Below are 23,863 nucleotides of genomic sequence, written 5' to 3' on the forward strand. Positions count from 1 at the left end.
CCATGAGTGTGGACATCAGGAAAAAAAAGAGAGGAAGTGAGACTGTAAATAATGACTTTTTATTAAGCTTTCTTGTACAGCCCCCTCCTGCTACCTACCTGGGTTATTACAACTGTATTCTCATTATTTCTCCACTTCTAGGGTTCCCACACAACTGCACTTTAATGCCTTGAGATAATGACTTTGTGTCACCTTTCACCTTCTCAGAAACTTCATGGATCTCTGTTTAGCTGTAGCTGTCCTTTGACCTGATGGTCATGTTTCATTGTAGAATGCAATAGTCCAGGTACAAAAGAATCCCAACACTTACCAGTAACACTTTCCCTCAGACTTCATACTCATCCATAAGTGTGATTTGTCGTTACTCTAGACCCTAATAGCCATAACCTGGATATCTACCTTAAATTTTTGTGGTAGAAAGGTTCCTTCATGACTAATCTTGAATTCAGTTTCTCCTGGTCTCATACGCACACAGACACACACACACAGACACACACAAGACATAGGAACAAAAATCTGCCTTTGTGGCATTGAAGTGTAATTTACCCATAGTAAATCTATTTCAAGTATATGCTGCTGCTGCTAAGTCACTTCACTTGTGACCCCATAGATGGCAGCCCACCAGGCTCCACCGTCCCTGCGATTCTCCAGGCAAGAACACTGGAGTGGCTTGACATTTCCTTCTCCAAGTCGCTCAGTCGTGTCCGACTCTTAGTGACCTCATGGGCTGCAGCCTACCAGGCTCCTCCGTCCATGGGATTCTTCAGGGAAGAGTACTGGAGTGGGGTGCCATTGCCTTCTCTAATTTCAAGTATCTGGGTTTTTTAGAAATTTTTTGACATGAAAATACTGGTTTTTTATATATACTTTTTTTTTTTGGATATGTATATATCCATCCTCCCCCAAACTCCCCTTCATCCAGGCTGCCACATGACATTGAGCAGAATTCCCTGTGCTCTACAAGTGTCTATTTTTAAAATGTGCCATGAATTATATGCATAGTAACACAATGCTTTATATATATATATATATATATATATACACATATACACACACATACATTGTTGCTATTCAGTTGCTCAGTCATGTCTGACTCTTTGCAGCCACAAGGACTGCAGCACACCAGGCTTCCCTGTCCCTTACCATCTCCTAGAGCTTGCTCAAACTCATGTCCATTGAGTCAGTGATGCCATCCAACCATCTCGTCCTCTGTCCCCTTCTCCTCCTGCCTTCAGATCTTTCCCAGAATCAGAGCCTTTTCTAATGAGTCAGCTCTTCACATCGTGTGGCCGAAGTATTGGAGCTTCATTTTCAGCATCGGTCCTTCCAGTGAATATTCAGGATTGACTAGTTTGATCTCCTTGTACACAGACACAGATACACACACACACAGAGACACACACAAAACCATCTACTCCCGGAAAAGGGGTGGAATAATGCCGTTTGATAGAACTGAAAATAAAAAATCCATGAATATGAGAAGACCAGATTCTTTAACCTGGCATTCAGGGGCCTCCACCATCTGATAGCATTTTTGCTTTTCCAGTTTTATCTTCTGTTTCTCCCATGGCGAATCCATAGATGTCTTCCATTCATTTGAAATCTTCTGAGAGCCAAGTGCTTTATATAGAATACCTCATGTAAAGCTTAGAGGAGTCCTGTGCATGCATGGTTACTTTTACAGATGAGATTTAGTACCAGAAGATTAGTATACACCTTCAGGTCACGCAGCTAGTTAGCCAGTAGAGTCAGGGTTCAGACTCCAGTTTGTCTGACTCCAGGACCAGTTTTCTAGGCTTCTTTTCTAGCCAAAATGGATCTGCTTACCATTGCCCGAACACGTGTTCAGTTCCATTGCATGTTTTTAATTACAAAGTTTACCTCTACTCAGAAACCTTATCCTACTTGCCCTACGAAGTAGAGCTCAATGCCCGCCCCTCTGTGGCATCTTTCCAGCTCCAGCCTTCCGTGATATCACTTTGCTCTGACCCTTAACCATACATCGCTTAAGACCGTCATTTATTAGTTTGTAGGTGTCGTCTTTCAAACCAGGTAATTACTTGCTTGAAGACAGAAGCCGTCAAAGCCAAAGTCCATAATCTCTAAGATTCTGTTCCCTAGTTTATGTTTCTTCTTAATACCTACAATTCTGTGTCCCTAGTAAATGCTCCAAAATGAACTCAATGTTAAATTAATAGTTCTTTGTAGATAGAAGACTCTCTTCTGTCATTAAAATAATTTACAACTGCTTGCAATCATCTGAATTTTGAATTTGATTGATTGGGAAATCTTCATAGTCCATTCGGCCTTAATTTACACTTTGCAGGGTTATAGCATGTTTAGAATGGCTGATAAGTACCAGACTTATTCTCTCCCAAGAAATAACACCACATATAATTTGTAAGATAATTAAATGTTTCAAATGATCAAGAAAGACTGTAAGTGTGAAAACAGTTGCAGTAATAGGTGTACCGTGGGGGGAAAGTAAAAGGATTTTGACTTAAATATCTTAAAGAATGTGCTAAATCAGGATTACTTGAAGAATATCTTAACAGAGAAAAACCTTTTAAAGGGAAAATTAGAAATAAAGAAGAGCATTTCATTTATCAGAAGGAAATGAAATTTCTGAGCATTTCAGTGAAAAAAATTTTTGGAAAGTCAGAAGGCTGTTTTAGTTTTGGTTCTGTTTCTTTTTAATTTTCCCTTCTTTTTCCATGAATCTCTTACATTCAGGAAAATTAGGTGGATTTACACAGGAAAATAATACCATAGATTCTGGAGAACTTGATATTGGCCGAAGAGCGATTCAAGAGGTTCCTCCCGGTATCTTCTGGAGATCACAACTCTTTATAGATCAGCCACAGTTTCTTAAATTCAACATCTCTCTTCAGAAAGATGCCTTGATTGGAGTATATGGCCGCAAAGGCTTACCACCCTCCCACACTCAGGTAGGCTCTATTACCAATAAATTGAAAACTGCTAGTTTGCATTTTTAAAGTCATTCCATTTCTTAAGTGCACCTATTTAACTCTTTGACCACTTTTGTATTGATGTGTTACAGCGAAGAGAGTTTCGAATGTAGGTGACACTTATCTTGAGACTTTTGAATTAGTAGGAAGAACAGCTTTTTCTTTCTGATTCGCTTTAATCAGTATTGATTGATTAAAATGTACAGAATTTGTGAGTAACCTGATGAATATTGAACATCATCTAGGTGGTAAAACATCATGGATTTTCCAAGTGATTCAGAACAATTCTGTGATCATTTCCAAAGATCACACAACTTTCATATAATAAATACATGACATTTTCATCCCAAACATGTGTTCATTCTGTTGAAAATACATAGTTTTTACTTTATGTCAGATTTACTCTTTGTAAAGAAATTATGGGACCATAAACAGATATATAATATGAACTTTTATCAACTCAAACCACAATTCCTCATCTAAATATGATAAACACTAAAATACAGAGGCAAAAAAGCTTTCATAGATCATCAAGGATGATCACATTATTTAAAACAATTCAAATACTCCTATATTATAGGTTCAAATAACTTTAAAGTCAGTTTGCTTTCATGAAAATCATTTCACAACTGTCACAGATTAATAAAAAATAAAAAATAAATAATAATAATAAATAAATAATCCTATAGACCTTTTCATGGTCCAATCCTGACTCATGGAATGTAAATTGGAAATTGTGGTTTAAAGATATCCCATTACATCTCAGAAATTATGTAAATTACCTACCACAAAACTGGAGCTTAGACTTTTTCCAAAAACAGGAATTCCAAAAATGTGTTAGATGGTTACTTAAAATGGACAATTAGATGAGCTTACAGTTATGCCTAAAAATCAGTTATTTACCCATGGAATTTCATGCTGACTAATTTGATGTATTAAATGAAGACCAGATGCTTTATATGATGTAAATTTGTGAGAAATTCTTTTTCTATAACCTCAGAATATAAATTATAAGAAAAATTGTTCCATAGACTAATAAAAATAGTTTTTAAAAAAGATGAGTAAGAAAAATTTGAACATGCTTTCTCTAATGTCATGGATTAAAGAAAGTTTCATGTACATATATAATTCATATAACTGAATTTTTTGAATGCCATGCTTTGGTGTATTCATTTTTCTGAGTTAACATTTTTCATATCTACATTGTTAAACTAATGCCTTTAATGCTCACATATCAAAACACCTCTTATTATGTACTAGGCAGGGTCCAGTTGTAAATTGTAGATTATAGTTACATCTGACTCTAGTTCATGTTACAGGTGATACTAAGATGTAATGACAAGCTTTTCTTAAGTAGAAGTGGCTCTCCATGACTTCAGTTATAGCAGACAGATTACATTTAGTAAACAATATTCCAGTGAAATAGAAAAAAAAAAAAACACTTTTTTTCCATTGGAATCATGTATGATTATTTTTATAACTCAAGAAACATACCTCTAAGTATAATGGCAAGCTTGTAACATGTAAATTCCAAAAATTAATTTCAAGGAAAAATTAATGCATTGAGCACTTTAAAGGTTTATTTAAAGATTTAGAATTGACTTTTTGCAAGTTATATATACCGTAAAAGACTAGGGAATAAAAGGTGTAGTTCAGGTTTTCTCATAATTCTTCTGGTATTTAAACACAATACACGTGATATTCACTTTTCTTTTCTCCCACAATGTATGTGTTTAAGTAGGTTATGCATTTTCTTAAGCTCCACAGTTATTAGAGTTCCTTCCTCCGGTTTATTCAGGATCAGCAGAGCAAACAGCTGTTTCCGAGTTCAGTGTTTAAACATGAAATATGCTATAAAGCAGCCCAAATTGAACATTTCTCTGTTTCTGAGGAACGTTAAATAAATCAGCCCAAAATAATTAAAATTGGCCAACCATTCAGAATAATCACTTGAGTTTTGAAAGTCTTTGTGACCCATTATAAAACTGTCCGTGTGACTGTTGCCAAGGAATCAATTGACTTTCTTCCCCCTGATTCCCGATTCATTCTCCTGGACAGTTAGAAGCCTGAGGAAGCAATTTCGCTTTATACAGTTAATAGCATACTATATCCTTTGAGTGCATTTGCATGAAGCTGTTTTAGAATGGGAGTCAGAAACCTGGGTCGCCACTTTTTGACCTTGTGACCTTGAACAAGTCTAACTTCCTGGTGACTCGGTGTCTGTCTGTAAAATGAAAGAGTTGAATCGCTTCCTCCTCTGTGTTTACAGTGAGACTAAACCACCACCAAAAAATTGAGAGCACAGTTAGGTATTCATAGATTCTGAGTTCTCATGATTTTAGTAGCTGAACCGTGTTAAGAATAGGGATAATCTGTTCAGAAACGAACCATCACGATACCTTCAGTATAAGCTTTGTTTCATGATCGCTCCCCCAATGTGGTGAGACTGAATTTTGTCCTAAAAATAACAAGATTCTAAGACTTGCTGCACACAAAATCCATAAGAATCTTATGAATAGGTATTACAGAACAAAACTCAGGTTTGCCCTTAAGTGATTACAGTACACCCAAAGAACAAAGGTTACTAAATTTCTATTCCATATAACTTGGTTTTTTTTGTAGCAATGGCTGTAGTGTTATATAGGAAACTTATCTTTAGGTATTTGAATATCCTCCTGAGGTTGTGTGTGAAACGTCCCCGGGGAAGAGCCTAGAGCTGGGTAGATACTTACTCCACAACCATCCACTACTCCTCACCATGCTTACCCCTCCAGCCTTAGTTTACTGTTCAAAGTGTGATGCAAAATGGTGATTTCTGTGATGAAAGGTGACACTTCACAGGGCTTGAAAGACCTACTAAAATTCAAAATTTCCTCCCTTTCACTTTTTCAGTTACTGTGTTTATGCTAGGGGAGAGAAACGTTTATATGCAGTGGAACCATCAAAAGAAACTTTTTCTGGTCTTTTTGCCATGCTTATGCAACTATTTAAAACTGATAAGAAAATGAATGGTTTATTTGAGACAGAGGCACCATTCAGAAGTGCTGAGTTAATTTCCTCTGATAATTTTGGAATATAATTCTAGTGAAATTTTTGTAGTTCAGGTATCCACACCGGTCATTATCTTCATCCTTGTAAGATATAAATTTAAAAAAAAAGTTTGAATGCTGATCACATTATGGCTTTTTCTACATTCCTCACAGCTGAACGATGTTATAGTATAGTTCGACTGCACCAAAAAAATAACAAAAAATGCTTTTATACTTAAAATTTAGTATGCTGGAAGCTGAATTAGATATTCTAAATTCTGTCCTGAAAAGGTCTATGTACAGTGGCAACGAATTAAACTGTGATCTTCTGAATCTCAACAACTGATTTTTTTCCAATTTGATTGTATTAAGGGATTCATTATAAATAAGTTTTCGTTAAACAGACCTCTGATGAAATTCCATTTAAGGAATCTATCAGAAAGTAGAATATTAATGATTCACACGTGCAGTGCTCTAACATTAATGATTTATATAGATAGCGCTGTAGTGTACTTTTCACCGTCAATACATACCTCAGGAATAAAGTGAAACTGGGTTAAAAGTCTATGGACACTGAATAATTACTTTTAAGAAACTTTTGTCAAACAACTTTATTAAAACTATTGGAGAAGTCTTTGCAGTGTCTTCCAAATTCACTGAATTATCTGACTACAAAATATTATCCCACTATTACCGCCACATCACATTTTTTAAAAATTACCTTTGAATTCTCTGGTTAAATTCTTCCAGCTGCCCAGCATGCATGATTAATCTTACTAGAATAAATATTGTTTATTGATGATTGACTTCATGATAATAATTGGCTCATCCTTTCAGAACTCCTCTGGAAAAGGAAGTGGCAACCCACTCCAGTAATCTTGCCAGGAAAATTCCATGGACAGAAGAGCCGATCAAAGATGTAAAGGCATCTTATTATATGTTTTTAATCTAACTGCAACTAAGTAAAACTCCATGGCTGGCTTTCTCCATGGCGCTTGCAGTGGTTCTGTCAGGGTCACAGAGAGGTGTGGAGTCAGGTAGTAGAAACAGCCCAAGCTTTGGAGCAAAGCTCACTGCAGTTCACAAACCACCTGCACCACTGACCAGCTATCTGACCCTGCTCAGGTTTCAGTTTCCCTCATCTTTAAAGTGTAAACAGTAACGTCTTCCTAGAAATGTTGCTAATGATGAACAAAAATAATCCTGGCACAGAATAAGTATTCAGTAGCAGTGGTTACTACTTAAGTATTAATTAGGAGAAAACCTTAAGAGATCATCTAATGTCTAAGTAAAAATGATGAAGGTTTATGGTTGTAGCCCCAAATTACCTAGACTCACAAATTTTGAAAAGAAAAAATTATAGTTTATTGAAGTATAGTTGATTAAACAACGTTGTATTAATTTCTACTATACAGCAAAAGGATTCAGTTATACATACATTCTTTTCCATGTCATCGTGGGATGCTGAGTATATTTCCCTGTGCTATACAGTAAAACCTTATTTATCTATCCTATATACAATAGTTTGCACCCAGCAGTCCCAAACGCCCACTCCATCCCTCCCCGACCCTGCCCCTTGGCAAACCCCAGGTCTGTTCTCTATAGCTTAAACTCACAAACTTTCCATCAGTCGGAAGAATTAAATAAAATTAAGGGAAGAAATGGTCCGTGATGTTAAATACAACAATGGTATGCAGGCGGTAATCTCCATCACCCCTGTAAATACAACACCTAGAAGACCTGTCCATCAGGAACGTTTTCCTGCCATTGTAGTATTTCTGACTGCTAAACAGGTTTCCTTGTCCTTGTCCTCAGTATGACTTTGTGGAGCTCCTAGATGGCAGCAGGTTGATCGCAAGAGAGCAGCGGAACCTGCTGGAGTCCGAAAGAGCTGGGCGGCAGGCAAGGTCTGTCAGTCTCCACGAGGCCGGCTTTATCCAGTACTTGGATTCCGGAATCTGGCATCTGGCTTTTTATAATGATGGGAAGAATGCAGAGCAGGTGTCCTTCAACACCATTGTGATAGGTAAGGACCATCTTCCAGGTATCACTTCTAGGCGTCCAGCCTCAACGCTGTGTTAAATAGAAACTAAATTACTTTCACCAGTCCTGAGTGAGTCCTGGGATGTTAGAGCCTGGTAATTATGAGAAGTTATTTTTTAAATTGTTTGTTTATGCATATGTTGACATACCATGAAGCACTGAAAGAGTGTTATTCGAAAGTAGCTTGGAGGAGGAGAGTGTATCACAAAAATTAAAAACACCTGTGTTTGAAATTAGCAGTGTTTTGCTTTACTATTCAAATAATCTGGTATTAGGGGCTTCCCAGGTGGCTCTGGTGATAACTTGCCTGCCACTGAAGGAGACATCAGAGATGCAGGTGGCTTAGTTGTCAAGAATGTGCCTACCAGTGGAGGAGACACAGGTTCAACCCCTGGGTCAGGAAGATCCCCTGGAGTAGGAAATGGCAACTGTCTCACTTCCCACACTGTTCACTGAACCCAGGGTAGGTAAGGCACGAGCAGGGAAGCTGGAAGAAAGCTCGAGGAGCCGTAGAAACTGCAGACATGTTTATTCTCTCCAGACTGGCGCAGCAGCAAAGGGGTTTCTCAGGTGGGGCTTGTATACATTTACAGAACCAAAGTGGCCCATGGCCAAGCAGGTGATATGCGATATGCATGCTCAGTGTTATAAGTGATCTCAGCTATTACATAACCATACAGCATCATTCTTTACAGGATGTGAGGCGAGAGGGCCTGAGAGCTCAACTTTCGCCATCTTGGCTACATGATGTTTCCCCACAGCACCCCACTCCAGTACTCTTGCCTGGAGAATCCCATGGACAGATGAGCCTGGCAGGCTACAGTCCATGGGGTCACAAAGAATCAGACATGACTGAAGGGACTTAGCACATACACAATCTGGTATAAATGAATCCTTTCTGGGATTATGGAGCCAGCCATCCATACTTCCTTCAAGATGTAGCTAAAATGATCAAAGTGACGCAGTTTACCTTGCACAGGAGGCAGGGTGCACAGGAAGAATCACTTCTTTTTCTTTTCTTCAGAGTCTGTGGTGGAATGCCCCAGAAATTGCCATGGAAATGGAGAGTGCGTTTCTGGAACCTGCCATTGTTTTCCAGGATTTCTGGGTCCGGACTGTTCAAGAGGTATGCGACATAGATTCTTTTCTTAAGCCAAGATAAATAAGCTGTAGAAACATGAGTCATTCAGGAAACTCCCAAGACAGGGAAGAAGGTGGGGGGTCGGGGGGTGGAGAAATGGCATACTGCTTGTTCTAACGACGACGTGCTGCTGCTTTGAGCGAATCTCAATGGGAAATGCAGCTGATAATTCCCCTGTCGTGCTTTATTTCACAGCAGCCTGTCCGGTGCTGTGTAGTGGCAACGGCCAGTACTCCAAGGGCCGTTGCCTGTGTTTCAGCGGCTGGAAGGGCACAGAATGCGATGTGCCCACGACGCAGTGCATCGACCCGCAGTGTGGGGGCCGTGGGATTTGCATCATGGGCTCTTGCGCTTGCAACTCCGGATACAAAGGAGAAAATTGCGAAGAAGGTAAACATGTCAATATTTGCCGAAGTCTATTCTTAGATATTCATAAAGAAAAAACAGGTGATATGTGTAACCTTTAGTTTGGCAATGAATCTTTTTATATGCCTCCTTCTGAAGGTAATTTTGATTTCCATATTCATGGAGGCTTTGCTTCATGAACATTTTACCTAATAAAAAGTAAAAATACCAAGGAGTCCCTTTGCTCTTTCTCAATTGTGTGAATAATTTTTTTTTTCACTCTGAGAAAATAAGCAAAAACTTGTGTCTTGGAACCAACAGTGGACTGTTTGTTTATTCTTTGCCATTTTTCACCTTGATGCCAGCCTCTAAATCTGTTAGCATTTGGTATCTCTAGAAAGATGAATATTGAATATAATAATAGACTGATGGAAAAAGATATATCATGGGTTTGCTCCATAACTATATATAATGATGATAGTTAAGATACTATACTGTAAAGTGCATTTGAGCTAGTTTTTTCAAAAAGCAGAAAAGCACCATTTCCGTTCTTCAATCAAATTGATTTTATTGATCTGCACACACAAAGTAATGCAATTAAGTCTCTGGAATTAAATTTTCAGGCCATTGACCCTACAAGTGTAAAGTTTTATTGAGTCAAATTGCTAAATTAAATTTCGTCATCTAAAGCACATTAAAGTGAATTAAGAAGGATAGAGGGTATGCAACTCATTTATTTCTCAAACATGTGAGCGTCCCACACAGCTGTCAGTATTCAGTGGTTATGGATTAGGCCAGCTGATTCAGATTTTGTTATAGTGAAGCCAGTACTTATTACTCTCTGATTAGGCAGAATGGAAAGCGGTCGTCTCAAAAGCAGAAGTGAGAATTACGAATCCTTGTAAGAGTCTCCATTACCTAAATGGCATGTCTCTTAATGCTTTATTGCATAAATTCTCTGCATTTTCAGAGACAAGTTCTTGCAAATGGTAGGTAAATATCTGAGTAGCCAAAATGTTCAGGTAAATTGGGATTTAATTCTTTGTTCTGAATGTACTGTGTATATCTTCTAGATTTAATGGTAAATTGGTTCTCCTTTCTTTCCACTAGCTGACTGTCTAGACCCTGGATGTTCTAATCACGGTGTGTGTATCCATGGGGAATGTCACTGCAATCCTGGATGGGGTGGTAACAACTGTGAAATACTCAAGACCATGTGTCCAGACCAGTGCTCTGGCCATGGAACATATCTTCAAGAAAGTGGCTCCTGTACTTGTGACCCTAATTGGACTGGCCCAGACTGCTCCAACGGTGAGGTTCATATGTTTGAGTGTTTAGTATTGTTTAGCTAAAGTTTACCATGGGCTTCCCAGGTGACACAGTGTTAGAGAATCTGCGGGCCACTGCAGGGGACCCAAGAGACAAGAGTTCAGTCCCTTAGTTGGGAAGATCCCCTGGAGGAGGAAATGGCAACCCATTCCAATATGTTTGCCTGAAAAAAATCCCAGGAACAGAGGAGCCTGGTGGGCTATAGTCCATGGAGTTGCAAAGAGTCAGACATGACTGAGCACACACACAAAGGTCACCATATTTTATTAGGTTGGCCGAAAAGCTCATTCGGATTTTTCCATAGCGTCTTACAGAAAAACCCAAAGGAACTTTTTGACCAGGCCAATCATTTTTAAAACACTCTTATTACACTTAATATAGATTTTATTAAAGTGACCATTTATAGAAAGAAATGTTAAAAGTAATGAGATTTGTTCTCTTTTAGTATGGAAAGAAACAGGCTTCATCATTTGTCATTAAAATTTTTCCTTTAGTATTAAAAAAAATTCTCCTTTAGTATTATTGTAAAGAAAAAAATATTTCAGTTCAATAAAGCTCTCTTTCTTCTTAACTCTGAAGGCCTACGTACAACTTGGAGATTAATGCACATTATCTCATAAACAGAAACCTCAATTTAAAAATTATGTGACGACAGAAGACTCTTAATATGATCACAATAAAGAGTATACACATATAGATATTATGGTGTACGTAAGAGTTCAATACTGAGTCTTTAATTGCCACTGTATGATTATAATAGAAATGGCAAGGATTAATTTTATTCAGTCAGTCATGTTTTTACGTACCAACTCTTTTCATGGCTTTGTGACAGGCCCCAACGGGATAAAAGAACAATCAATCATTCCTGCCCTCTAGAATAGTGGCTTTCAAGGTTTTGACCATGACCTAAATGACCTGTGGTCTTAAATATATTTTTACATTGTGAGCTCATATACCTTTGTGTGCATTTATTCACATCACTGAAATGAAAGCTTTACAAAGTGATGTACAGTGACGCTTTGTCTCAAGTCTGTTCTACTGTTTTATTGCCATTTGCAGCCCATGAATTCATTCTGTGACCATTCATTCGCTAGTCCCACAGTATGGATAGAGGCTATTCTAATCTGTGTGCTCAGTCCCTCAGTCATGTCTGACTCTCCGCAATCCCATGGACCATAGCCCACCAAGCTTCTCCGTCCAGGGAATTTTCCAGGCAAGAATACTGGAATGAAGATTATAGTTTCATTGGGGAGATAAAATAAATACACATGAAATACTTAGAAACCAATACGCTCCGGTTTAATATTCTATTGAGTGTTACATGGACTAATGCACTAACTTCAGTCAATATTTAGATCCTGCCTTGATGCATATTGAAAGTTTACGAGATTTTTAATGTTTCTTTCCTTCAAGATTGCAGTTAGTGTGGAGGTTGAGGGAATATTTTTTGACTAGGGGAACAGCAGTAGAAAGTACTTAAGAGCATGAGCTCTGAACTCACTCTTTCCTGGCATTTTTGAGGAACTTGGGTAGCGTGTCTGCTGCCCTAGGAGTCAATATTGGCATGAAAAATTCACCGACTACTCTTCACCTGTTACAAATTGACTCTCAGAAGCCCAAACTAGAGAAAGTCTTATATAGGTTAATTTGTGGTATTGATGGAAAACTTCTGTTGAACCAACCCATAAGTAGATATCATAGTTAAAGGAGCAACTTAGGAGTTTTCTTTCTTGCTCTTTTTCCTTCTTTCTTTTCTTCCCCTTTCTTTCCCCTCTCCTCTCCTTCCTTCAGTCTTTCTTCCTTCCCTCCTTGTCCTCTGCTTCCCTCATCTTGTGGGCCATAAATTGTGAAGGTCGACAGTGTCTACAGTGTGCCCATCACTGCCTCATAGACACTCGAGTTGATTCAGAGAGCTTGGTGAACCAGAGACTTTGGTTAGAAGATTCATGACTGTCAGAACATGCAAGGTGTATAGGATAAATAAGAGTGAAAAAAACCTAAATTGGGGGCTGAATTGCAGAGGACCTTGAATGTCTCAATAATGAGTTTTAAAAAATCATCACCAACCAAGGTTTATCAAGCATGGATGCATGGCATCATTTTCAATAACACGTTAGCTCATTTTGTCCTCCACTTTAAAAAAATATAATTACAAGAGCAATATAGGCATTTAGCTCTTTCTTTGGGGTTTTTATGTACATTTTCAGCTTCTATACTAAAAATGTAAAAATCCAATTAAAGTTTATAGATACAGTTACGTGTATAAAACTACTTGATTCAGGCCTCTCTGCCTATTAGTGAAAAAGGCATAATAATACTAGTTATAAAATAATACTTGTTTGAAATATTGTCATTCTAATTTGTTTCCCACAGTTTTCCAAGTTGGAAAGAAACAAAACAATGGCCCCTTTTTTGTTTCATGTAAAGTTATTTAATACATTACCAGGATTATTTTATAAAGGATGGTTTGTAATTGATATTAAATAGCTCAAAAAGTAATTTGATCTTCTTCATAAAATGGTAAAAATGGTATTGTTATGAATAGCCAAAAAAAGGATATCAATGTTAGTTAAAAAAGTAAACTGGCTGCCAAAATTACATACCATTATTTTACATATTTAGACTAATTTTTTTCATTCTGCTGTTACTATTTTGCTAGCTGAAGATCTAATTTTACTTGTATATCTACTGTTTTAACATAATGAGTGAAGGTCTTCATCCTATTCATCTTTAAATCCTTAATGCAAAATGCACACTTATTAAATTCTCAGTATAGAGAGTTGACTAATAAACACAATATACTTCTATGGATGAAAGCAGTTAAGCACAGAACGAAACTTTATTAAACTTTACTATTAGCTGCCGAAAGACAGAAACCTTACTTAGAATTGTTAGTAAAGATCTCAGATACACAGAGGGCTATTCTGTGAACACATCTGGATTCATGCGTCTCCAGTTAGTCTGCATATTGCACAGTTCTCATTGAAAGTTTAGGAAAACACCTTTGTTCGTCTACATTTGTGACTTAAAAGCAGTAGCATTTCACATTTCTAACCTATTGAATTCTAAAGCAGAGCACTATCAGCTGCCTGTATTGTTGCTGTGGAAATGACCTTCAGAGATCTAAATTCAATAGAGTAGGTTTTACACCTGAAGAAACATTTGGTTAAGCTGCTAAAAGAGAAGAAATTATTTCCATCAGAAAGTTTATAGGTTTGAAAGCAACAGAGCTCTCCTCTCTCTTCAGCAGCAGTTTGTCCATTAATTAGCCCTTCAATTCCACTTCAATTAAATTAACTCTAATTAATAAGTTCATTACAAAGATTGACGCACCTTGCTCAAAGCAAGTGTGCTAAACAGTGATAAACACCTTCACCCTAATGAAAAATTGATTAGATTGAATAAAAAAGGAACCTCAGAAAGAAACCTCGCTCTTCTGAAGCTCAGGTGACGTTCTGTTCCTCTGAAGTTAATCAAAACATCTTGGATCCTTTAATCAAAAATTTAATTCAAAGGAGTTGGAAAATGTGGCGTGAAAAACCACATACCACTCTTCTCCAGCTCATAGCCCTGACTGTTGTTTATAAGAAGTGTTCACCACTGTCAGAGCCTGGATCAAGTTTTTAAAAATTCTGCAGCCCTGTGAAGTCCACTGTCTGAGAAATATTATTTGGCCAGTGACTGGGGAACTGTGGGATCACGCATGTGACTACCTAAACAGGGACTGGCTATTTTTTATTTTAAAATTCAGCTAGTCCATTTCCTGTTTGTTCGAAATGATCTAAGGTTTTTATTCATTATGTTTATTATTGAAAGAAAACCAAAACTAAACAATAGTCTTCCAATCTTAAGAAAAAAAAAATAGTTCATTTTATTTAACTTTATATGTAAAAAATAAAATACCCTCAGAGTTCTGTCTGTCTGTCTCTCTCTCTTAACTGGATCTCATTAAAAAAAACACTTTTAAGAAAACTTTTTTAAGAAAAAACTTATGTCAGATGCCTGAATTCTGTTTTAATGACCTGACTTCTTGTTACCATTTATAAAGTCCTTTGGTGACTCCTGCTCTTTTCAGTAATTCTAGTAATTGGAAAACCTTGCTTTTCAAATGTTAGAATTCATAGTTATATATATTATTAAACTGGTTTTCTATTATTGTTTTGCTCAGCAACTTCTGTCAGCAGTACAAATATACTGTCTAGGAAAAAAACAACTTTTTATTTAACCAGTTTGTTTGTGTGTCAGATCCAAGCTAATATGCATACTATAATAGATTCTTTTTTTTTTTTACTTTTTTAAATAACAAATTCTTTCTAATGAAAGTTTCTAAATATTTTAAAAATGTAAACTATAAGATTAAAAATAACTCCTTTTCAATTTTTGCTACCCGGGTGAAACCCAACTCCTGTTAAATACCTGACATACATAGACACAGAATATTTCATAAATTTTATATCAGTTTGATGTATATGTACATGTGTTCCTGGCTGCCGAAAACATCCTCCGAGAAACATATAAGTGTGTGTGCATATATTTTCTTCTCATTATGAATCATATGTTCTGTTTTGTTATATAGTGTGTGTGTACCCAAATATATAAATATAGGGATTGTTTATAGCATAATTATCATGGGCATTTTATGCCCGATACGGCAGAATGTAAAATTTTAAAAAGTAAAACTACGTTTATCATTCTTAGCCGCCGATACTGAAATTGACTTAGTAGGTCAAATGACTTAGTAAGTACATACTTTCGTGCTGATGTTCAAGGATTTTGCTTTTCCCTGTCACAGGTTAGAGTTGAAGACGAAGCACTGCTTATTAACTCCCCTTCTCACTCCCCCTCTACTCCCCTCTTGACCTGCTTCCTCTGTTTTACATCTAGAAATCTGTTCCGTGGACTGTGGCTCACATGGTGTTTGCATGGGGGGGTCCTGTCGCTGTGAAGAAGGCTGGACGGGCCCAGCGTGCAATCAGAGGGCCTGCCACCCGCGTTGTGCCGAGCATGGGACCTGCAAAGATGGCAAGTGTGAATGCAGCCAGGGCTGGAACGGAGAGCACTGCACCATCGGTAGGCCCGCCCCCTGCCCTGGCCCCGCCCCCTGCCCAGGTCACGCCCCCAGAGCTCACAAGGTGCTGCGTTTCACCTTGGAAAAACTCTTCTAATTATTGATAATTTGTCCTCCTCTTTCTTCCAAAGGAATAACTTCATTTTAAAATAAGGTCCTCATTTTCCAATTGCAATCCAGTTCTTTTTATTTTTCTAATTTTTTAAAATTCTTATTGGAATATAATTGCTTTACAATGTTGTGTTAGTTTCTGCTGTACAGAGAAGTGAATTTGTTATAATCCAATTCTTTTTAAAACTGCTGTATCAAGTATGAAGTATAAGGATATTTTCTTCATTTTGGGGGGGAATTGACTCGTATAAGGAGGATTTCATTTCTTATAAACCAACTCTCATTGAATATTCCTTTTCTGTGTTACATATTGCCACCGTGGAACAGCAGTATTTTTTACTTGAAAGAAAGATTCCCAGTATCTAGCCTTTTGGACTCCTATAGATTCCAGAATCACACATCTTAGGACTTGTCCATCTATTTGAGTCTCTAAAAAGGAAGTTTGAGTTTTTATAACTATTTTGTAGTACTGTGAAAAAATAGAGCAAAATGCACAATTCTAGTTTTTCTTAGATTTATATGCTTCACACTTCTTAAAATATGATGAAATTCTGACACATGTGTTGGTTAAATAAGACAATCAAATAGGTGTTTAAGATCAAAATGTTAGTATGTAAGTACTATTTAGCCTGGATACAAAAGTATCCAGAATACATATACTGGTTCTATATTTTCAGGGTGTTCAGTGCCTTTGCCTTTACTATTTTAGTCACTGAAAGTAAAACATCTATTTAAAGAAAATGCAACAGAGTTAAGTAATACATTTCTGCCTCACTTCAGTGAAAGTGTATAATATTAATTATAAATGACATGATCCTACAAAAATTTTGTAACTTGAGAAATGGTGTTTCTCTGAAGATCAGGCCTTTGTGGTAACTCTTATCTATGAACATCCTTACAGGGTCACCTGTTAAAGGTGAGCTACTGCCAACAACTGGGGAGCCTGTAGTCTTACTGGGGTAAACTGCCAACGTGCACGTGCAGGACCCTTGCAGAGAGCTCACCCCTAACATCTTCCCTCATGAGGCTCTGCCCTCCTCTACTCTTTAAGCGAGGCTCCACAGGGAAGGGGCCGCCTGTTGCTCACGCAAGCCCCACTTGTGAGCTACAGCAAGGCAGAAAATAGTTGACAACCACGATTTGCATCTTTTCTGAGGATGTACAAGAGACAGTGTGGTATCCCTGTGATCAGGCAGCTCCATGCCTCAGTCCCAGAATGAGTGCACACTAGCAGTAGGGCAGGAAGAGTGTACTCCATTGTATTTTTTGACCCCACCACCCCCATCATAAGTGAGTTGAATCTAGCTAGAAGGAAAATGTTATATACTGGACTATTTGTATCCTGGGAAGTGCAACCAACACGTGTATATATAGCTTGGACTATGAGGAAGTGTACTGTAGAGTTATCCATGGGCAGTTTTAACTTGTCAACCAACAGCCACCAAACAAATCATTCTCTGGGTCTCCTTACTGACCTTGGTAATATTACCTGGTTAGTTTCCCACAGAGGACCTGTCTTAAACAACTTTCCCGGTGTCTGGGAAGAAAGGGGACTTTTGTTAGTAGCAGTCTTTTTGTTATAATTTAACGTGTCTTGCAGTGGTTAACAAGTCCACTTTCTATTGTTTCATTTTATTTTGTTGCTTTTATACTCCATATGAGTGACATTGTAGAAGGAAAGGACCTGCTTCATTTAAAAATAAATCTTTGAAATGAACCTTTTAAAAGATGTAGAGAACCTTTAAATCATTGTTTTACTCTTTTATACTCTCAGAAGTAGTTATTCCAAATTTTTGCATACAAAGATCCAATTGCTTTTCCCTGTCTACTTCCTACCTTGTGTATATGTCCAAAGTGAAGTCTCAGGGGTCCTTTAAGAGGAGGCCTTTGTGAGCCACTGATTAAACAGCCCAGGAAACTACAGTATGTTTTCTCATTCAGAAGAGTTACTGTTCTGTTCATTTCCTCTCGATTTCAACACCTAGGCGTCTGGCTGAAAGGAGCTTTCACTTTATGAAAGAAGACTCATAAATCAGCGAGATTTTTTTTTTACTTTCTCCTTATTATGTGCCATCTCATTGAATACAAACAGGGAGGTTAATTGAAAGAGAGATGGAGGAGAAATTAAACAGTTAGAAGCAAACAAAAGTTCCTAATAGAAAGCAAAGAATATTCTTCATTAGTCATCTTACTGTCTTCATAAACTCTTCATGCTTCCATGAAACCATAGGCATTTTGAGAGTAAAATAGGTTATGAATTTAGAGTATTTGCAGAACACCCAACTACCTGAAGGGATTGATGGCATTCTGATATTTTTATTAGTGTGCTCACACTTTGCTCTCGTTATGAATCATGTATTCAGCAAATTCATCCTCAGGTTTGCTGTCCCAAGTCCTTCTTCTTTCTTGGGTTAGACTTTGATTAGTGATGTATCCAGATTAAAAAAAATGAAACAAAGAGAAATCTCCTTTTAGAAATACTATGATTAAAATGAATATATCTCCCTTCCTCCCCTCAAAACCATTTAAGATTGTTGGACCCTTTCATAAACTAAGAGTTATATGACTGAATCACATCAAGGAAGCACCAGCAATGATTACTGGCATAGTTTACTACTAATAGCACTGGTAGAGATGCTCAACTACCATACTGTGTTCCTTTGTAAGCAAACATTCCATAACTGGTCAAAAGATGATCATAACGCATGTTTCTATCTTTGTTTTTCATAAGATTGGAAAGATAACTATTTAGAGGATACAGTAATTAATCTAAAAATATTAAATATAACTACGTGGTCTGTAAGTAATAGTTGACAGAATTAGAACATTATTACAGATTAGAATATTATTATAACTAAACTATATTATAACTATAACTATATTATTATTTCTATATGACAAAACTGAAACAGTTCTGTAGTGTGAGAATTGAGATGGATCAGAGTCAGATCTGTGAACTGGAAGATACTTGCCCTAACTCAGTAGGCTCACTATTTGTAATGTATTTAATTGGAACCAGAATCTGTGATCATGCAGAGGCAGCTCCGTTGGCTCTCTCTTTTCCTCTTGCTTAGGAAAGAGAAGCTAGTTACCCGACTGGCCTATGGTTGGAGTAAATGGGACATAGAAACAGCACAAATACCACGACAGCCTCTACTGAGCAGATGTTTGGCGGCAGAATCCATAAAAGTGTCACACTAGCTAACTATCTTGGTCAATGATAAATCCTAAGTACCAAATTTTAAGTATTATTAACCTGTACTTTCCCCCAAGAAATATTCTTTTCAGCAATGGCTAGAAGAAATTTGCCCCTAGAGCCATCCATTTATATCTGAGAGCATTGGAGGCTGTAGATGAGGCTGTGACCTGAAGGGTGGGGAGGAGGGAGATTGAATGATGCAGCTGATCCGGCGGAGGGTTGTTACAAAGGTGAGAAAGGCTCAGATCTCTGTGTGGCAAATCCCCTACTGGATGGATTTCCCCACAGACACAAATGGAGAAAATGGGCTTAAATTGCTTAAAAAGTGATTAGACTTAATGAAGGTTGGAAAGTTATTTAAACTCTGGAACAAGATTCCAAGCAAATTCCTGAATCTCCATTCCAATAAGCATTAACAATATCATAATTATTTAGGTGTGAAACTTTGGACATTTTGGTTTTCATCTGTTTGTAAGATAGAGGAGTGTTTTAGGAGAGAAGTGTTTTTTAATTTCTTTGTAGTCTCTTGAACAGTATCCCACTTGGGGCTCTTGATATTCGAGAATGTATTGATAATTTCTGCTTAATTTGAAAAATTGCTAGTTTTAAGCACGGGGTTCCCTTTTTATTCTCAATTTCATTTAACTTCCATTTTCATTTTTCTTGTGGCATTTGTGTGCCTCCGTTACATTTCATTTGTTAATTTATGCATTTTTATCCATTAAGCAATTATTGATCAGCTCATCTGTGATAATTGAATACTATTTCTTAATGAAAGTCAGTGTAATATAATAAGAAAAGGCATGGGCTTTGAAATTTTAAAAAAGATGTTTCCCAACCAATCCTGTGATTTATTCACTGATTTAACTGTTCTTAGCCTCCATTGGGTTTTTTTTGTTTGTTTGTTTTTTGCAAATGTGAAGTGGTTATAACGGTCCTATTATATGAGATTTTGAAGCAGAGTGTCTGATGTTTATGAGCTTTTGGAATTTGAATCTTTGCTACGTTGTTTGCTTGCTCTGTGACTTTGGGCAAATCATTTAACTTCCCTGAGTATGTTTTCACCATAAATTTTATTTATCTTATGGGGTTGTTGGATCCTATGAAATACCAGAATGTAAATCCCTTATTAAAGTGCCTAGCAATGTTTATCAAATTAGAGTTTTTATTTCATTGTTAAGTATAAATGAGTCAAAGTATAACGCAGACAACATTTTGAGTGCTAAAATTGGTTTTAAAAGATAAATGGCTATCCAGCAAATTTACTCTAGTGAGTTAATATAATTTCCATTTCATTGTTATAAAGAGTGACCTAGTCTCAAACTGGATATGGCTTAAGAAGAAGTTAATATGTTTGGGATGGGAGTTAGGGAGGTGTTGCTTTTTAAAATCACAGTGATGAAAGACGGAGTCTAATGTGATATTTTTCTTCTAGTTATGCCTCAAACACAGAGCTGTTTATTGAGCTACATTGATTTTCATGTACTTTCAGGCAATTCAAATGGAAATTTGGCCTAGGGGAAATCCTAATTCCTTTAAGCTACAAAAGACTGGCTATTTGTTTTTATTCTAATTCTTTAGCACATTGGGAAACAAGATCGTTAATGATCGCAAAGACATGCTTTGTTTGTTCAGACAAAACTTAGTCATAGTAGAGTACTCAGCACACCTCTAATAAGTACCACAGTGCTCTGGGCTTAGGGATGCTGGAGATTAGAAATTGAAAATGAAATGTACACAGCTGGGGAGTTATCTATTAAACAGTAAGGGAGTAAAGGAAAGAGCGGAACTGTGCCATGTATGGGCCTGGCTTAGGCTTGGTATTCTCATTCTCACCTCAGGATAACGGTGAAAGAATAGTGTTTCAGTTGTTAAATTAAAATATTTAGGTGACAAATTTGAAAACAAAATGACCTCGCTGATACATACTTCACTGAGATGACAAAATCAATATTCTCTGTGGCTTTTGTGAACTCTCCCAAATTAAGAATCACATTCATAAATGTTATGAAATATGGAAATTCTAAAACTATCTTTTTATATTTTAAACTCTGTGATTTCTCCCTTAACAAGTGGTTGTAAGGACCACATTACACCAGCAAATGATTGCTCTGAGTCCAGGCTTCACGTCCATCAGCATCATGTTAAGAAAGAGGTCTCTGATAGGGTCACTGACATCCTTGCTGTGAAGCTGGTGAAGCTCGGGCATCAGGGCCCCTCACTTGCATGGGCCCCTTCTAGGATCTTACAAGGGGACCGTGGATTTATATGGTCACATGTTGCAGATGAGTTAGGACTTTGGTCTCTTTCCACTCCCAGCTTCTCCATCACACTTTTCCGTTGCATTGGAGTGGCTGTGGGCACATTGAGGATTCAGCTAAGGAGAATTTGAGCCTAGTTTCCATTTAATTGGATATTGTTCTGAGACATGAAGTCATCGCCATCTGTGATTCTTAGTGCTAGCCGTTGGGAATATTCCTCCCACCCACTGACTCACCTAGGGACATCAGAGTAACAGAGTCAAAGGTTAAAGGAAGAAACAAATTTGTCCTGTGGAGCCCCGAACTACAGCCCCAAAAATAGGTTGTTGTTGTTTAGTCGCTCAGCTGTGTCTGACTCTTTGCAACCCCATGGAACGTAGCCCGCCAGGCTCCTCTGTCAATGGGATTTCCCAGACAAGAATACTGGGGTGGGTAGGCATTTCCTTCTGTAGGGGATCTTCCTGACCCCAGGATTGAGGCCTAGTCTCCTGCACTGGAAGGAGGATTCTTTACTACTGAGCCACCTGGGAAGCCCAGGAAAATAAGTAGTGGAGCAGAAATAAGGTTTGAAATGTATGGAAACCAAAGCTCATCTATAAAAACTCCTTCCTGTCATCAGATATGTTACAAAATGCCCCATCGAAACAGAAGTTTTCTCTTGTCAGCAGCATGTTTGATGTTGGAACTTACACAGCTATAAACTTGCCCTAATTTTCACTTTCAATGATTGTTTTTTGGTGTTTTGTTTTGTTTTGTTTTGGCTGTGCAGCATTCCGGATCTTAGTTCCCAACCTGTGCCTCCCGCAGTGGAAGCATGGTGTTCCAACCACTGGACTGCCGAGAGAGTCCCTACTGATGCTTTCTTTTTTGAGGAATTGATCAGGATGCTTGTATTTTTAAAGCATGAACCTATAGCATGCTGGTTCCAAGAACGACCTCTCCCTGCAGTTTGCAGCACCCTGACGTGATCTGTCGTATAGGGTGGAGATGGACCATCAGGACGTACCAGGTGTGGAGTTGAAGGGAGGAGATTCCCCTTGGTTGGTAATAAAAATCCAGACAGGCTAAAAAGTGTCCCATGGAATGCGCAGAAAAGGAGACCTTAAGTTTCTTCCTGCCCTGCAGTCTCAGCGACTCTTTAAGTAATTTCATGTGACTGAGAGCCTGGCAATTCCCAAGAGAACCTTGGAAAGCCTCCTTCACAACTCATTGAGAATCACCCATGTCCTGAAAACCAGGCTGGTTTTTTAGATGTCTGTTTCTTCCTTTGAGATAACAGTCGCATCTATTGGGGGCCTCTCGCTATTATTTTCTTTCTCTGAGTCTGATTTATTCAGTTAACAGTTTTATATACAGTGCTTGATCCTCTGTAATCCCCTCAGAATTGGTTTGTTTTTTTTTTAATGAGGTCGCTTAATCTCTCTTCTGAAAAATGCAAAACTAGTTTCTCGGACCTTTCTGAATAATGGAGGCCCCATTTTGCTAAGTTGTCAACCCTCTTTCTACGTGGTTTCAGTATTCACATCACAGAGATTGTGTTTGTCTCACTAGTCAGTGTCACCGTATTCCATTTGTTTTCATTTTTTGTGAAGAAGTGCTTGGATAATCAGAGACGTTGTTGAAGATAATGGTCACTCGCTATCCATTTTAAAGTTTTAATTCAACTCTCCTTTAAGTGCTTTTTCTCTTCACTGTGTAAGCTGTTCTTTTCTATCAGTCTGTTTTTATTTATCTGTACCAATTTCAGCCTCAAAGGATATGAGTGAAGCCAGGGTTCCATTTAACTGAAGCCAGCATTGCCAGCGATGGCAGATCTGCACTTAAAGCTAAACTAGTCATCTCACTCACTGTTCAGTAACCTTTGCGGAAGAGAGGAATTAACCAACAAGAAAAGTTCACTGTCTTAAATTGGAAACTTTAGTGTGTGATGCATGCTCAGTCACTTCAGGCGTGTCCAACTCTTTGCAACCCAATGGACTGTAGCCCACCAGGCTTCTCTGTCCATGGTATTCTCCAGGCAGGAATACTGGAGAGGATTGCCAGACCCTCTTCCAGGGATATTCCCGACCCATGCATTGAATCCACATCTCCTTCACTGCAGACAGATTCTTTACCCACTGAACCACCTGGGAAGCCCTGTGCTTCCATCATACATGAGGCATAAGGTGGTATGTCTGGATTTTTTAATCACTCTGAATCTCTAATAACTTTGACAATCTGTATCTTCTAAAGCTTCAGAGTGGTTTTTAGTGTTGACTCTTCTCGGCCTTTTGGCTAAGATCAAGCGGTGGCTCAGACGGAAAGCATCTGTCTACTATGTGGGAGACCTGGGTTCGATCCCTGGGTCGGGAAGTTCCCTGGAGAAGGA

At 37.9% G+C, this 23,863-nt stretch overlaps 1 protein-coding gene across 1 annotated transcript in view; it reads left to right on the forward strand.

Annotated features, from left to right (window-relative positions):
- Window positions 1-23,863, forward strand: part of TENM3 (teneurin transmembrane protein 3) — a 185,766-nt gene that overhangs the window by 56,636 nt on the left and 105,267 nt on the right. Inside the window, exons 5-10 of the mRNA XM_040242877.1 lie at window positions 2,734-2,948; window positions 7,814-8,024; window positions 9,066-9,167; window positions 9,378-9,572; window positions 10,638-10,838; window positions 15,741-15,926. Coding sequence (XP_040098811.1) covers window positions 2,734-2,948; window positions 7,814-8,024; window positions 9,066-9,167; window positions 9,378-9,572; window positions 10,638-10,838; window positions 15,741-15,926 — 1,110 coding nt within the window. The remainder of the gene's footprint in view (window positions 1-2,733; window positions 2,949-7,813; window positions 8,025-9,065; window positions 9,168-9,377; window positions 9,573-10,637; window positions 10,839-15,740; window positions 15,927-23,863) is intronic.

This window comes from Oryx dammah, unplaced genomic scaffold (genome assembly GCF_014754425.2).
Source record: "Oryx dammah isolate SB20612 unplaced genomic scaffold, SCBI_Odam_1.1 HiC_scaffold_7, whole genome shotgun sequence".
NCBI lineage: Eukaryota > Metazoa > Chordata > Mammalia > Artiodactyla > Bovidae > Oryx > Oryx dammah.